This window comes from Zophobas morio, unplaced genomic scaffold, assembly GCF_036711695.1.
Source record: "Zophobas morio isolate AGI-343-1 ecotype UQ-CSIRO unplaced genomic scaffold, CSIRO_AGI_Zmor_V1 ptg000014l, whole genome shotgun sequence".
NCBI lineage: Eukaryota > Metazoa > Arthropoda > Insecta > Coleoptera > Tenebrionidae > Zophobas > Zophobas morio.
Window position 1 is genome coordinate 13,125,500 of NW_026972119.1, and position 18,065 is coordinate 13,143,564.

The 18,065-nt window shown below is 33.4% G+C and overlaps 1 protein-coding gene across 2 annotated transcripts in view; it reads left to right on the forward strand.

Annotated features, from left to right (window-relative positions):
- Positions 1-3,153: 3,153 nt before the first annotated feature.
- The window catches only part of LOC135128553 (orexin/Hypocretin receptor type 1), a 211,740-nt gene continuing 196,828 nt past the window's right edge, over positions 3,154-18,065 (forward strand). For both annotated transcript variants that reach the window (XM_064055430.1, XM_064055431.1), the window contains exon 1: positions 3,154-3,691. In XM_064055430.1, coding sequence (XP_063911500.1) covers positions 3,305-3,691 — 387 coding nt within the window. In that variant the 5' untranslated portion in view covers positions 3,154-3,304. The remainder of the gene's footprint in view (positions 3,692-18,065) is intronic.

Consider the following 18,065-nt stretch of genomic DNA (forward strand, 5'->3'; position numbering starts at 1 on the left):
TATTATTCTTCTCTCTTACACCGCTTGGTTGCCTAGACACTTACTGCTTACTTACTAACTTCTTACTCCCTACATTTCTTATTAGTCTTATTACATACATTATTGCTTACATCTACATTAATCCCTACTCTAATCATTCACTCTCTCTTTCACACATTACTTATTAATTACTCCACTACAACTCTCTCGCTCTCTCGCTCTCTCGTCCTCTCGTCTTCTTGTTCTCTCATCCTCTCGTCCTCTTATTACTTATTCTCTCATTGTCTCATTTTTTCATTCTCTCATTCTCTCATTCTCCCATTCTCTCGTTCTCCCGTTTCCCCGTTTCTTCGTTCTCTCGTTCTCTCGTTCTCTCGTTCTCTCGTTTTGTCGTTCTTTCGTTCTTTCGTTCTCTCGTTCTCTCGTTTTCTCGTTCTCTCGTTCTCTCGTTCTCCCGTTCTCTCGTTGTCTTGTTCTCTTGTTCACTCATTCTTCCGTTCTCTCTTTCTCTCATTCTCTGGTTCTCTTCTTCTCCCGTTTCCTCGTTCTCTCTTTCTTTCGTTCTCTCATTCTCTAGTTCTCTCATTCTCTCGTTCTCCCATTCTCTGGTTCTCTCGTTCTCCCGTTTCCCCGTTTCCTCGTTCTCTCGTTTTCTCGTTCTCTCGTTCTGTCGTTTTCTCGTTCTCTCCCTCTCTCGTTAACTCGTTCTCTCGTCCTCTCGTTCCCTCGTTCTCTTGTCCTCTTGTTCTCTCGTTCCCTGGTTCTTTCGTTCCCTCGTTCTATCTTTCTCTCGTTCTCTCATTGTCTGGTTCTCTCATTCTCTCGTTTTCTCGTTCTCTCGTTCTCTCGTTCTATTGTTCTATCGTCCTCTCGTCTTCTCGTTCCCTCGTCCTCTCGTCCGTTTATTACTTATTCTCTCATTCTCTCATTCTCTCATTCTGTCATTCTCTCCTTTTCTCATTCTCTCATTCTCTCATTCTCTCATTCTCTCATTCTCTCATTCTCTCATTCTCTCATTCTCTCATTCTCTCATTCTTTCATTCTCTCTGATGGTAATAGATACAAATTTTGGAAAGAGTCTTACTCTTATCATCCACTCCATAATTTTTAAATTATTTCAATTTACTTTAAAGTACTCTCAAAATTCCAAGTATTATATCTCAAAAGAAATCACCGATCTTTATTTCTTTCCTTCTCCCCTTCTTTTCAATTTTATTTCTTTCCTTATTTCATTCTTTCTTTCTTTCTTTCTCTCTTTCTTTTTTAGCAAAATTTGCAAATAATGTCATCAATATTTTGATGGTGATCGACATAAATTTTAGAATGTGTCGTATCATTCACAAGATAATTTTCCAGTAATCAGTCCAAAATTCTAAAAATTATTTTGTCCAGTGACCAATAAGCACATTGATACATGGAAAAAAAGGTAGAAGGGATGACCGCTATTTATGGGCTGAGCTCGTTGAAATAGATAGGAATGTTACGCTTGGTTGGGCTGTCACAACTCCAACCCTCCCTCCGACTTAGGATTGTGCTTGACAGGGATTACGCAAACCTACCCCCTTCCCCGTTTGCCGTACGATTTGCACTTACGGTCGGTGCCACAATTACGTATGACGCAATTTCATCTACGACGAGCGGATTGCGTAAAGAGCTGCAGTTCCTCCCCACCCGAAACGAGAGGATTAAGAAACGAGTTGCATTTACGATTACCGTCGCGATCACGCCGAATGACACAATTCCTTCTACGCCGAGCGAAGTGCGCAGAGAGCCGCTCTTCGACTCCATCCGAAACGGAAGGGCTGCCCCGAGCGACGCACTTAATCTCGCTCCGCGAAGCTGCAAATTGCCTGCATTAACGCAATTCCGTCCGGACCCTGACGTTCATCAATCCCTATGTTTGGCTTCACCTATATCGTACAACAAATTGTACAAGCTCTTTATTGAATTATGAACCTTCTTGAAGTTTTTGTACAATATCAACACTGTTTACAAAAAATATAGAATGAGATACGACATATTCAGTACTTTGATAATAGGTTTTTATTTCACATTTATATATTTCAAATCCATATTTTATAAAATTAGTTTCTTAATTTTTTTATGCATTTCGTTGCTTTTCTCGCTTCTTTTATTCATGTTCTTCTTGGTCGGCCTGTCGTTTTCTTATTTAATCAATAAAATAACGGAAGAAAGATTGTACAGTGAGAGTGAAATAGACAAACTAAATGGAACGACATTTTCTACGAACTGCATTAACCGGATCACAATGCGATGGTCCAGACTTTTTATTGCTTCGAGTTCCGCTTATCAAATAAAACATTGCTGATGGACTCAATTACTATACTCCTTTAGCTTACGCTCAATAAGTAAAAGTGGCCTCTCAGCAGTAATAAAACAACTTGAAGTGTTTATGTTTATAATCGGAAGAATGTCACGTAGAAATTAGTTTGATTTGAATGAGTGTATCGCCTCAAAAAGAGGATTAACATTATTAATTAAGTATGCCACATTTTCGAAAAAATGTGGTGACTCGTTGTTAATTTGATTTTATAAAAAGTTAGAGAGTGATTAGTTTTATTAAATTTAATTTATCTAATAAAAAAAATTACCTGAGTATCGACCAAGTCCCCGGATTTAAACCAGAATTTCGTAGACATTATTTAGTTCTGAGATAATAAACCGTAAACTGTATTACGTGGAATTCAAACAGCAGCCAAAATAGATAACAGCCGATGCTGGTGACACATAAATTTTAAAACAGCTTGTCAGCCGTTCAGTGTGGTCCAAATTGTTTCCTATTAAACAAACACGATCGATACAATCTGGTTAAATAAAATTAACTATATCTGAGCGTTCATAAAAATACGATTTTTTATTCGTCGAACTTGCTATTAACCAATTAGGACTCCAACCGCCTATATTCTCTTCCAAATTTCCGCAACCTCTGCAAAAACGAAAAATAATAAAATTCATAACGGTTTCAGACCCGAAATCGCAGCTGTGTTTCACCCGTCGAAATTGTTTTGGCTTTCGCATCAGATCCTCACCCTTTGTAGCTAATCAAAGATAATTAAAATTTCGTTCGGCAATAAACAAACCCCGTCAGCTCAGGTGGTGACTCTCTCCAGGCGCAAGCCTCTCGCGCAACAACACATCCTCCGGAATAAAATTTATACGCTCCTGCTGTCCGTAACGCACTTATAACTCGCCAGAGCTTGAAAGTTGTGCCGCAAGTCCTGCGATAAGCGCGAGCTTTCGAGTGCACAGTGAAAGTGAAAATGTGAAAACGGACAACTTGTAGAAACTTCAGACGATAGCAGCGATGGAGGGAGACAATTATACACAAGACGTCGAAAACGACGTCCCGCCGCATGTTTGGGCATTTATTCACGAATTTCTGCTGGGACAGGCGAATCCGAAGTTAGATTTGCGGAAACCGCACTTCAGACCTTCGGTGGCCACTAGCTACCCTTTTATCTTGTTTATGTATTCGTTGCTCATTGTGACCGGAGTGGCGTTAAACTTGTCAGTTTTTATTCACATCGTCCGAAACAAGCTGTACAATGATGTCACCTGCAGTTTTGTTCTCAACAATGTCATTAGCGATATTGTCAAATGCGTGGTGGTGTTGCCGATAACGTTGTACGTTTTGTTGATAAACAACTGGATTCTGGGCGAGCTGCTGTGTTCGTTCTTGCCGATGTTACAGGTGAGTGGAATTTCGAATTCAAAGGGTGAATTACGTGCTGAACTTGTTCACTTTGATTCTTTAACAACTGCCAATAAAAAATCTATTTCAACATTTTTCTCGAAGCAAGTTTTTTGAGTTAAAAATAAGTTAAGTTATTTTTAGATTTATTCATTTTTATTACTTATGTTTATAACTACTTAATTCGAACATATTATCCCATTTCCGTCTGTATGTCTGTGAATGTCTGTTTTCGATTTTATTAGACACATAATCCCTAACTGATTACTGTGAAATGCCTAGATGATAAAATACTAGCCTAAGGTGCCTGTACACCCCCGCCAAAATTTATGGGGTCTTTCACTTCCTGATAGAACAATACGCTAGTTTAGTAATTACGCAACATCGATTAAAAGTTATCTAATTACTTTCTCCAGAAATTGATGGCGTCATTTCAAATAATTGGTGTGAGGCTTTAAGATTTAAATTTGCGAAATTTTGTTCATTTTATGATAACTTCCATAAATAAAAAATATCTAGGTAATACAATCTAGGTGGTACAAAAACCAAGACGGTTTCGTAAACCACAAGTATAGAGGTACGCTATTTTGTAAAATTTAGGTAGCGTTTTTTTTTCTACACGATATTTCTAACATAAATGTGACAGTGGATCTTGTAGTTTCAGAGATTAACTAGTTTAATAAAAATCGACACAGACGACAGACAGTCGGAAACGGGAGATCTCTTTTTTCGTAGTCTAGAAGTCGTGAAACGTCGAAAAAACATGAAAGTAGCCATTCGTTCGATTGATCCTCTTACAACATTTCTTTAGCTTACATACACTCAGGAGGTAGAAAAAGCATCCGAAATAATATAACATGTTGTTCTAATAATACATTAGTAAGCAGAATCAAAATTACGATTGATTAAAAATCAAAATAAAAATTCTGTGATCACTAAACCAATCTCTATTGCACTGATTTAATCATTAGATAATGCTAACAAAATTTCATAAGTATAAACATATTACATAGCAAGTATCAGCCACGCCCACCCTCCCTTCATTTTCTTAGAGCGTATGTCATTTACCAAAATCAGTCGTATCTTAGGAAGTACTAGCCCCGCCCGCCCGCCCTCTATTTTCTTAGAGGGTATGTTATGTTCCAAATTAGTCATATCTTAGGAAGTACTAGCCCCGCCCACCCGCCCTCTATTTTCTTAGAGGGTACATCCATCATCTGCCAAAATCAGTCTTATCTTAGCAAGTACTATACATTCTTAAAAAAAATGAGGACGAATACATACAGAAATCTTGGTAAATTATCGTTCGAATTATTTGTAAAATTTTTAACGGTGTGATTCAGAAGCGAAAGCTTGTTTAGTTTTCTTCTAAAAATAGTTTCGTATGTGTTTGACTAGAATTAGAAAGCGGTAAAAGATACATTCCAGTTAAAGATTTCTAAAAAATATGTCGCTTTTCAGATTCCGTCCAAGACTAAAAAAAAGCGAATAACGTCTAACTAAAATAAAATTTTGTATTCAGATTTCTACGCTAAATTCATTGTAGGTTTAAAATTTTTAACAAATTTGCTAGTAAAAGTTCTGTTAAATTGCAATATTTTGGTGTATGTAGAATTCTTCTAAAAATAGCATCATTGAGACTTGATTTAAAGAGAGACGAAGTGTAATAGATGCAAAAATCGCGACGAATTATCTTTTGAATTATTATTGTAAATTTTTTTTAAAGGTGTCATTCGAAGGCGATAGCTTCCATAGATTTCTTCTAAAAATAATTTCGTTTGTCCTGGCAGATATTATCAGAAAACGATACTAAGATACATTCAAACTACTTTCGCTTGTCAGATTCCGTTGGAGACAATTTTCTAACCAACAATAAAAAGTTTGTATACAGATCTCTTCTAAAAATAGAAGTATCTATACAATTCAGGAAATGTACTTTTGGAGGGTGATTACAAGTTAAATTCATATTAGGTTTAAAATTTTTAACAAATTAGAGAGAAAAACATGGCAGTAGTTTCGTTCATACAGACTTCTAAAAACAGCATCAGTAGTGTTGTTTATTTTGAAATAGAAAATGGATCTTCAGGCCCCCAATGTCTTATTTTTGAAAAAAACTGAAATAATCTGAGGACCCCTGGTGTTTTAATTTTAAAAGAATTTGAAAGATGAAATAATCTTGAGCTCTCCAAGATCTTGTTTATGGAAAAATTTCGGGTACCCCTGATGTTTTAAGTATTTTTGAAAAAAATTGACTAAATCTTAGGGACCTTTAGTGTCTTTATTTGTCAATATGGGCAGGAACTTTGAGGTTTTGTGTTATGTTTTTGAAAAAGTTTGAAAGAATCTGTGAGCCTTCCATTGTATTTCATTTTAATCTTTAGATTTTTACAAGGTTTGTTTTATAAGAGTTCGAAAGAATCCTGGGAGTCCTTTGTGTTTAGTTTTTTGAAAGAATTTTAGTGTCCCTCGTGTTCCATTTTTGAAAAAAATCTGGAGTGCTCATAGTTTTTTTTTGAAAGGGAAAAGAATTTTAAGACGTTGACGTTTTATTTTGGAAAAATTTGAAATATTCTAGGAGCCCCTAGTGTTCTGTTTTTATAAAAATTTGATAAAATCTTAGAAACCACTAGTGTCTTTATTTTTAAATGTGTGCAAGGAATTTTGGGGTCCTTTGTGTTGTGTTTTTGAAAGAATTGGGAAAGATCTTGAGGGTTATTGTGTTCTGTTTTTGAAAAACTTTGAATGAATAATCTGGGAGACCTCGGGTAAAGAATGTGGAAGAATTTTTGAACTTTTATTCGCTTTTTTATAAGAATTGAAAAGAACCTAAGTAGGAGGCTTTTGTGTTTAGTTTGAAAAAATATATAGAAAAATTTTGGGTGTCGCTGGTGTTTTTGTAAGGGTTTAAAACTATTTGGCGACTACTGGAAACTATTTTCTTAGAGGGTACATCATTTGCCAAAATCAGTCTTATCTTAGCAAGTACTAGCCCCACCCCCAGCCCTTTATTTTCTTAGAGGGTGTGTCATTTTCCAAATAGGTCATATTTTAGGAAGTACTACCCCTACCCATCCGCCCTCTATTTTCTTAAAGAGTATATTATTTGCCAAAATCATTCTTATCTTAGCAAGTACTATACATTCCTTAAAAAAAAAAAATGATGACGTTATAGCACTATACATTCCTTTAAAAAAATGATGACGTTATGTCAAAATTTGCTTCGTTTGAAATATGGGCTGGAAAATAAAAATTTTACAAATTTAAGGAACTTGTCTTAAACCTTGGTCACTCATTGGGTCATAATATGACAATCTTTAGTAAATGCCTTTAATTAGAAAGAGACAGTAATATACACTACAGGGTCAAAAAAGGACTTTGGGAAATATCTCAAAATACGTCTGAAATAACTACTGAAATTTGCGACTCGAAAAAGTCGGTTTCCTGTTTCCATCTGTCTGTCGTCTGTCCGTCTGTCTATCTGTTGTCTATTTTATTATACACGTAATCTACAACTCTAACCAGAATTTGTCTGTTCATCCTCACAACAATTTAATGACATCATCTCAAAATTTTGATTTATTAATTCCCCTTACGTTTTAACTTTGGCAGCTAGATTTTTGGAAGAAAGTTTTTAAAATTTTCCAACAAAATTGAAAATGTATTTTTTTATTTGTCCAAAAACTTCATAACGTGATTTTAAAATTTTGGTAGATAAATTTTATATACAGTGTGGAAAATATTATGACCTGTTTAAAGTTGTATTAAATTTGTATCATCAACTTTTACAAATCATTCCAGAAATTTCACTTGTTTGAGTGTGGTTCATAGGCGAGGGAGGCGCTTTGTCCAAATAACTTCAGACACATTTTTTCGAAAGATAGGAAAAAGAAAATTGTAAAATATATTTCCAGCTAATTAAAATAATTAGTTAAAATCAACAATAAAACGAAGATAAACTTCTTTAGTAATATTAAGATGTTAAAAATATTGTTTTTTTTCCTTATAAAAATTTCGATAAAAAATCATTATGGGAAGAATACGTCCTAACATTTGGCTTAAGAACATTCTTTACTTTTCGAGAGTAAGTTAAATACGAAAAAGTAGGATCCCCGTTTCCGTCTGCTTGTGTTCTATCTGTGTCTGCCTGTGTTGATTTTTATTAGACAGATAATCTTCGAAACTACTGGATTGGTTAAGGTCAAATCTTATATGTGCGTTATAAATATTATGCAGATGGTAAAACGATAACTAAAATTTGGCTAATCATTCCTATCAACAATCTGATGATGTAACCCCAAAATTTTATTAGTAAACGCCATTTAAATTTTATAAAATAACCTACTTTTGTACCTGTAGTTTATGACTCCGCCTGGATTTTTATTTTAGACATCCGCAAAAAATCCAAATTGCATTCGTATGATGAAAATGACATAAACAGCCCTCAAACAAGCAGTGATATATTAATGAATTTCAAAAACCAATGTCGCTAAGAAACTCGAAAACAGTCATATTTTTATTTTTCGAACGTAAGCTAATTTTTTAATGTATAGAAGATCACAAATAAAATTTCGGAAAATCAAGTTTTGTATTTAAAAGCAGAATTTGTTGAAGTGACCAGAATTTTTTGCGAAAACTTTGGGAAAATTGTTATTAATAACTATTAATTAGAGTGGTGGTACTAGTAGGAACAATAAAATTTGTCCAATGTTATTTACTTGTAAAATTCAATATTGAGATTTTTTTATTATCACCTCTATATGTAAAATATATAGATAATACCAATCACAGTGTAAGAAAAAAACAAACCTGCGCAGGCTAAGTTACGGGCAGGCTACGCTAACCAATGGACGATTATAAGCGCTCCGATTGCTATTAAATTTGTATTTTTTTTCGGAAATCTGTACTCAAGGCGGATTCATATACCATAAATACAGGGTTATGTTATTTTATAAAATTTTAATGGTATTTATTATAAAAATTTCAGGTGATGTTATTACCATGTTTGCGCATTCCTAACATATAGTAGAATATTTTAAATTTTGACAAGTTGTCGTAAAACGGAATGTTTCTATCTCTGTCTGCTCCTAAAACTCAGGAAGTGGTGGCTGCTTAAATTCAATGTGTCGGACAAAGACAGAAACAGAAACATACCGGATGTCGTATTAGGTACAGTTTTACAACATCTTGCCAAAATGAAGAAAATTCTACTGTACTTATAAAATTTTAAAATTTTACAATAATCGGTCTGATAATGAAAGTAGCCATTTGTTCACTGGATCCTATTGTAATAGTTCCTTACGCTCGATATGTAAAAATTAAATGCATGGATAAAAGAGAGTTTTTTTCTAGAATAAACTGTGTTGTAATGGAAGTTTTTTTTTAAACAGGATATGAATGCGCAAGGACAACATTTCTACTAAAAAAATATATAGCTGATATTTCGTTAAAGAGTACCGTTTGAAGTTTAATTGAATACAACCTTTTTTTGCACTTATCGAAACAAACATTTTTTCGTAAATTAACCTCATTTATAAAGTTGCGTCATCACGTTTAGTATTTTTGAAACTTTGGATGGACATATATGTATAAACTGAAAATTAATTTTATTTTACAAAATCATCCAACAGAATTGGAGGTTTTTCTGGACGATGAGTCACCCATCATCGTCGCACATACTAGAAAACCCTCGATAAACCCATAGGCGTCGTACCGGGGCGGGTTATTATAGATAAGTAAATACCTATGTACAATGAATCATTCGGTTCAATTAAGTTATGCTTCCGGAGTTGAAAATATGTTTATTTAGGACGTTACTGATTGCTTGATTATGTTAAACACAAAGCAGGAACCCACCACATCAACGGCAACGATCTCTTAAAATTTTTAATCTAGACTGTATAACAAATTCTCTTATTTTTTCAAGATCGTTGAAAAACCTGTGACCCCTTTCTAATCTTTTCGATCTTGCAGCAGATAAAATTAATTATTAAGGTCTAATTTTAAATATTTACGAGTTTTCTGCAGCAACGTAAACATTATTATCCTAAGGGACATGGTCCAGTTGCGTTTTCAACCGCTAACTTAATCCTTTACTAGGAAAAAGGTTAAACTGGGTTCCCCTGGGATAGGCACGATGTTCTTAAAAATAAATTAGGTGGTAAGTCTGTTGCAAGAACGCTTTTCTGTGATGGAAAAACGAACAACATACTTAATACGGAAAAACTTCCAGTGGCCCATTTCGGGTAGATTGATTCACAAATCTTATTTTTAGTAACATTTGCTGTATTTTGTAACTATTATAAATATAATTATTTGCGGCAAAAAAGTCGTTATTTAAACGAAAACCACTTTCATTTCGGTTTAGTTGGTCAGATTTGAAAATAATTAATGGTTGTAATTTCTAAATAATCGTCAGCTTTCTAGGAAAAGTTCAAACAAGTCTGCTATGTAATCTTTGAGATAAACGATGAAGTTTTATCATGAGTTTTTTTTTATTTATTGATGTTGTTTCACGGTCGACGTGTAACACCAAAAACTCCACCAAAGTTTTAACCGTATCGTCTAAATCGCCCTATTTTATTGTTTGTTGATTTTATTATCGTTTTTAGATACGTTCGCTTGTCGATAATTTCAGGCTTAATTTTACCTATATGGAAATATTGTTCCATCCATTAATTTCACGAGATTTTGATTTTGATATCTGAATTTTGCAATTTTGGAGTGAAGTTAAATCTGTCGCAATTGAATCAAAACAAACTGTATAACGATGTCCCAACTATCTGTCGTTATCGATATTGTCAAATTCGTATTGCTGTTATCGACAACACCATGTCTCTTTTAGTGACAAACGAGTGGATTTTCGACGAGGTGCGGTGTTTATTTTACCGGATGTTTAGGTGTGTTTAATTAGAATAATATACCTGTTCGTTAAATGATTCATCTAACACGTTGAGGTAATTACATTTTACCGCTATAAGCTTTATTTAAAAAGTGTATAATAGAGGAAAACAGGTTTGAAATTAAATTTCCTAGAATAGCCTGCATATGTACCCAATTTATTAAACAATATGATGAAAATTACCTGCAGTTTAATATATTTGCTCGGTAGAAATTTCAGCTAAAATCGCTCTTAAATTGTTCCTGTTTAACTTTTGAAGTTCTGTGGGCCTGGTTTTCCATAATTAATATCTAATTGGTTTCTGGCGGAAACTTCATGCAGTGTGTCTCAACGCAACTTTCTCATGGAAATATTTGTGTAGAAGTTAATTTTTTCACAAAAGGGTAAAATGAACGCCGATAATAACAGTGCACTCAGGACCGACCTTATTTTTAATTAAAGGTTCAATCAGGCTTGAAGTTTGTTTAAAAACTTCGAACATAAATTACGTCTTGCTATCATTGTTTTTTCGCTGGAAATTTTAAATGTTAGAGTTTTACTGCACTTCGTCAGACGAGAATAAATGATGAAAAGTTATTCCAGTTTCATATTTTGTTTTGGCAAGGCGATTTCTGCTAAAACTAGCTTCCTGAATTTCAGTTCAATGTTCAACGGCTAATCTACGAAACTGTTGAACTGATGTGGTGAAATATTAGTCGTCTGATCATCCCCACCGTTAATTTGATGACGTCACCTCAAAATTTTGCATGGTAATGCTATTTAAATTTTATAAAATACCATACTCCTGTACTTGTCTGCATCTGCATGGTTCTCATAAAGTAAATAAAATTTCGCCAACACAAATGTTATAATTTTTCAAAAAAGCTGCATTGTTGGATTCTTCTTCAGGGGTGAGGAAAGTTCAGCCTAAATAACTAGTGGACCAATTTTTATTTTATTATCTGTGCTTTAATAATATATCTCGAGTATTAAACGTATATTATGTAAATGTAAAGGGCGAGGAAAATTCTAGCTGAATAACTTTACACCAAGTTTCTTTACAAGTTGTTTGTTCTACTTAAGTCTGGCGTTAATTTATTATGAAATTTCCAGTATCACATTATCAAGTCAGTGAGGTGATGTAGACCATGACTTTGAAGTGTGTAATTAAAAAAACTGTGAAGCAAATCAAATTAAAAATTTGCCTATTGACGTTTGTCAGACCGAATGAATAAAATTGAAACAAGTATGTTTTTGTTATCGATTGATGAACAACTCAATGGGTAATTTCAAAACGATGTTTTGTTGTTGGATGATTGACAAATAACTGAATGAACAAATTAAAACAAAATTGTTTATTTTCACTTACCACATGCTTGAATTTTAAATGAGTTTTTAAAGGGGTACTTGAATTTTTAACATGGATTTAAAAATAAAAATTTTAAGTAAGAGAGTGAACTGATTTATTTACCATTATTTTCTTTGTCTTCTGATGTTCGATCGAAATTTTATAAGTCATTTAATTAATCAGAACGATATATTATTGTTTCTCTGAATTCCCTAATGTAATAAGTATATTGCAGCAGTTATTTCGAATGAATAAAATTAAATATTTCAAAAACGTTATTTATTTTATACAATAAAAACAGGCTTATAAATATGGAGGTCCTCTTAATTCAAATTTGCTAATGCGAATATAATTTTTTAAAGCCTAATATCTTGTATTTTTAAAATACAACCCCTAAAACCCCGTTGGTGTTTCCTATGTATTTAAGAGAAGATGAGCTTTAAGTTCTATTCTGAGTGATCAGCTTACTTCGTTCTGCCACGTGGACTGTTTCAGTCTTTTGTGTTAGGCGAGGGACAAGTGTTTGAACACCTCGTGTGGTCGCGTGGGATGTTTCAAAACACATTCCGATGTTGGAAGCAGACTGTTGTGTTGGAATTTAATACCTCGATTTTGATGAAGTGATGCGTCCTACTTGCATATAGCTTTGACTTCCTTGTCACTACGGGTTATTATTACTGTATAAGTCACACAAGGTCGCTAGAATGTATGGAAACGGTTAAATATCTTGAGAACCAATTGTTCAAATTGACTGAAATTAGGAACAGGGGTACAAAAAGTTGTGCTGTAATTATTGGTCTAAAAAAATTAATTTTTTTTGCTTAATTTTTTACTTCCCGAGCGTAAGCAAAGGAAGTATTGTAATCGAGTCCGTCGGCCGACTCTCTACTTTTACGTTTTCTCGATCTTTCATGACCCCTAGAAGACAAAGAAATAGGTCTCCCATTTCCGTCTGTCTGTCCGTCTGTCCGTCTGTCCGTTTGTCCGTCTGTCCGTCTGTCCGTCTGTCCGTCCGTCTGTCCGTCCGTCTGTCCGTCTGTCCGTCCGTCTGTCCGTCTGTCCGTCTGCCGTCCCGGATTTTTATTAGACAGATAATCTCCGAAAGTACTCGACCGATTGTTGTGAAATTTTGTACTTATATTAAGAATATCATGTAGATGGTAAAACGCTAACCAAAATTTGTCTAATCATCCCCACCACTAATGCGATGACGTCACTTCAAAATTGTACATAGTAAATGGGTTTTCAATTGTATAAAATAACATAGTCCTACACATGTAGTTTACAACTCTGAATCGACTTTTCACCCGAAACGTCCAGATTTTTGGAAAAAAAATCAAAATTATAAAACAACATTTTGAAATTTAATTTTTAATCTGCTAACCAGAATGCTTTGAAATGTTGCAGATGTTTTAAGGCTATAAAGAGCATCATAAATCTTTAGTCAAAAAATATTTGCTTATCCCCTCCAAAAACTTGATGACGTCAGCTCAAAAGTTTGTGGAATAAATCATATCTAAAATGTACAAAATATGATGAGTCTGTACTTGTGATCTATCACTCCATTCATATTTTTTGGATTTGCATATACAGGGTGACTCAAAAAAATTAATGAATGCGTAAATTTATTTTACTGATTTACTCAGAAACTACAAAACCGAATGCTTTGAAATCTTGCAGATGTTTTAAGGTTATAAAGAGCATAATAAATGTTTAGTCAAAATATATTTGCTTATCCCCTCCAAAAAATTGATGACGTCAGCTCGAAAGTTTGCCGAATAAATCCTATCCAAACTGTAAAAATATGATGAGTCTGTACTTGTAATTTATCACTCCATTCATATTTTTTGGATTTGCATATACTGGGTGACTCAAAAAAATTAATGAATGCGTAAATATATTTTATTTATTTAATCAGGAACTACAAAACGGAATGCTCTGACATCTTGCACATGTTTTAAGGTTATAAAGGGCATAATAAATGTTTAGTCAAAATATATTTGCTTATCCCCTCCAAAAACTTGATGACGTCAGCTCGAAAATTTGCCGAATAAATCATATCTAAAATGTACAAAATATGATCAGTCTGTACTTGTGATCTATCACTCCATTCATATTTTTTGGATTTGCAAATACAGGGTGATTCAAGAAAATAAATGAAAGCGTAAATTTATTTTACTGATTTACTCAGGAACTACAAAACCGAATGCTTCGAAATCTTGAAGACATTTTAAAATTATCATAAGCATGGTAAATTTTTGATCAAAACGTATTTGGTCGTCCCCCCTAAAAAATTTATGATGTCACCACAAAATTTTGCTGAAAAAATCCTATCTAAAATGTACAAAATATGGTGAGTCTCTTCTTGTGATTTATCATTCCATTCAAATTTTTTCGATTTGCATATACAGGGTGACTCAAAAAAATTAATGAATGCGTAAATTTATTTTATTGATTTAATCAGGAACTACAAAACCGAATGCTTTGAAATCTTGCGATGTTTTAAGGTTATAAAGTGCATAATAAATTTTTAGTCAAAATATATTTGGTTATCTTCTACAAAAAACTGATGAGGTCAGCTCAAAAGTTTTCCGAATAAATCGTATCTACAATGTACAAAATATGATGAGTCTGTACTTGTGATTTATCATTCCATTCATATTTTTGGATTTGCATATGCAGGGTGACTCAAAAAAATTAATGAAGGCGTGAATTTATTTTATCGATTTAATCAGGAATTACAAAACCGAATGCTTTGAAATCTTGGGAATATTTTAAAGTTATTATAAGCATGGTAAACTTTTGTTCAAAATGTATTTGTTCATCCCTCCTAAAAAAATTGATGACGTCACCCTTAAATTTTGCTGAATAAATCCTATCTAAAATGCAAAAAGTATGATGAGTTTGTACTTGTGATTTATCATTCCATTCATATTTTTTAGATTTTCTTAAGAGGTGGTTCAAAAAAATTAATGAAGTCAATTTATTTTATTGATTAAATTAAAGGCAACACTCATTATTAGTATTACACCCCAACCAACCCAATTTGGTAGACACAAAATTTGTTAAAGGAAAAACTCGGTTGAAACATAAGGGTAGCACGCTTATTTACATCGACTTTAACATTACAGACCTGCATTTGTTTTATGCGTTCACTTGATTCCGCGAATGTGAAATAGACATGTTTATAATCAACCAATTGTGAATTTCACCGTCAAGAATTAAAATAAAACCCAATGTTTTATATAATAAGCGGAAGTCGAAGCAATAAAACCGACGGTCGTTTTGTTTACAGTTTCTCTGTTTGGCTCTCGCGTATGCTGTTACGCCTGTCATCTTAAATTAAGAATGTTTATACATACACGATTTTCAGTTGCCTCTGATACGTAGGTATACGTGAGTAAATTGTTTCGTTATTTTATTGATTATTACAAATCAATATTCAAACGACCCAGTTCATTTTCCCGAAAATTTGAGAATATAATAATTTTATTTTTAGTATTACACTACATCTATCCCAACTGATATACGTGTCCTTGCAAAAATGTTGATGACGTCATCGCAATTTTTTTTTAAATTCCCACTACAAAAATGTAATGAGAAAAAAAACACAATAGGCATGCAGTCGTCAAGTTTCCGACAGCGAGGGAAGTACTGTCTAAACTCTTTAGACCAATTTTTTTCGAAATGCAAAGCCAACTTGATTTTTTTTAAATGACACTACCATAGTTAATGAACGCAAAAATGGAAATAATGGAGGTGAAAATAAATAAGCAAATCAGCCTAACTGAAAAATTTCAAAACGAAGTAGAAGCAAACAAGAATGAAATAGAGGAAATCAAAGAAGAAATGAAGGACGTAAAAACAAATTTGGAATATATGGAAAATATTGTCGGACGAAATATGATCTCAGTTAAAAAGTGTGTAAGAGAAATCAGTGCATGAATGCAGGGACGATCGAATGAAAAATATATAAGATAGAATGGAGAACAAAATAAGAGGATTCGAAATGCAGCAGTGGTTATGTAACGTCGGCCACCAGAACGATTCAACTACTCACTGGTGTTGGGCAGTATCAAGACACTTGTATCTAAATAAAGTATCTAGATATATTTTTGGGCATATAGTATCTGTATCTAGATAAAATCGAATTTAAACACAAAATATCTGTATCTAAATACAAAATTAATGGCGCAGATGCAGATACATTTTTTTATTTCACTTTTTTTCAGTAGTTATTAGTTGAGTTATACTAGTAGTAATTTCTGATACTTCATGTTGGTGATTTTGGTCACATAAACAAAAATAGAGGTAAGAGGTCCACTAACAGTGTTCTGTCACGGAAATTTTCATATTTTAAATACCATCATTTCCTACATTGTAGCCTTCAGTACTTATACATCTTTAAATATAATCCTGAGGGGTAATAATAAATCTAAGCCATGGTAACATGGTATTTCAAAAACCATAAACCACAGTTGACTATTCACTGCGTTTTACGCTTATCGGGGCAATGCATTTTATTTGTGTACCTGAGCAACCCGCGTCCGGTAGGCCCACTGGTTGTATTTGTGTTATTAAAATAAGAGCAATTTTAATAGTAAAAATATTTGTTTAAGGTACGTTATTATTTTTAGAAAATAATAATTGCTTGTTACATAATGATTAATTTTTTCAATTAGCACAAATTAGTTCTCTAATCGACTAATCGAATGTTCAGTACATACGAGTACATATCTCTTGCATAAATCGCATATTTGTTACTGTTTTATACCTTTATTTTTCAGACAAATGTAGCATCTTTTCCTGTTGCCACATGTGTCATTTCTTCACTTTTTCATTGTTGGACCTTACGCGAGACGGGCTTGGCAGGTCCGTTTTGCCCTAGAATGTGCCGATTATGTTTAAGTGTAAATCTTGGGCAATAAAATTAATATTTTTACAACCCTCGGTAGAATAATTTATCGTGATATATTCTCAGAAATCGTGAAATGAAATTAAAATAAAATGACTTTCAACAAAAATCTGAAAATTTAAAGTTGCACTCTGGTGATTCCGGCCTGCCAGGCAGCCTTTGATCCTATAATAAGGGGTTTAAATACCTTTCTAAGAAATTGTACTTATTTTGCCTTAAATGGAACCAGCAATTCTTCCTAAAATGTATATACCTGCCGCGCCGGGATAGACGATTACCGGACATGGTCATAAAAACATCGTAAGCCGATATTGAAGAATAATAATTTATGACAGGTTGCCGACAACAGACCTTCAGCACATAATAATCATTTCCTGTATTCTTTTGAAATAGTAATTTTAATGCTGGAGATAATTATTAGATATACTCAAACATAATTTGGACACTGCAGTATGGGAATAAAAACAAAAAACATATTTTTTTTAAACGTACGTAATAAATATCGCACAATTTGCGACACATCAAACAGCGAAGCGATGGCCTATTTGCAGGAAAAAAGAAAAGATTTTTGAGCCTTGAATAACTATGCTACAGTAAAATGTTTATTTTTTAAATTTAATACCACAATCCCTTCTTCTGCACCTGTTGAACGGGTGTTTAGTAACCAAATTCTGACACCAAGAAGAAATAATTTAGGTGACAATACGTTCGAAATGTTGTTAATTTTAAAAAATTCATTAAACAATACATAAAAAATACATAAACATGGTTTCAGTTATTTTATTCGCCAAAGCTTCAAAAAGTATCTGTGTTCTTGTATCTGTATCTAGATACATTTCGAAAAAATCGAAAACACTCTGTATCTAGATACTTTTATCTTCCATTTATCTGTCCCCAACACTGGGCACTACCATATAGGTAATTAATACATTTTTGAATAGAGTTTTTTTTCTCAATTCATTGATATAGCACAAATCACACTTTTTTCTGATTGAAATGGCAAAATACATTATTAAATGGTAATTAAATAAATTAACCAATAACAACCGAAACCAAAATTAAACTTCTGTTTTCTAGAAAAGATGCTCAAAATGTTCTCCATTATAAACGCGATTCTTCAAATAGCCTCACAAAAAAAATCAAGCAGTGTCAAATCCGGTGACCTGGCATGCCACTCAATAGTACCCCTTCGGCTTATCCACCTGCTAGGAAAAGTTTAATTTAAGTACTTGTC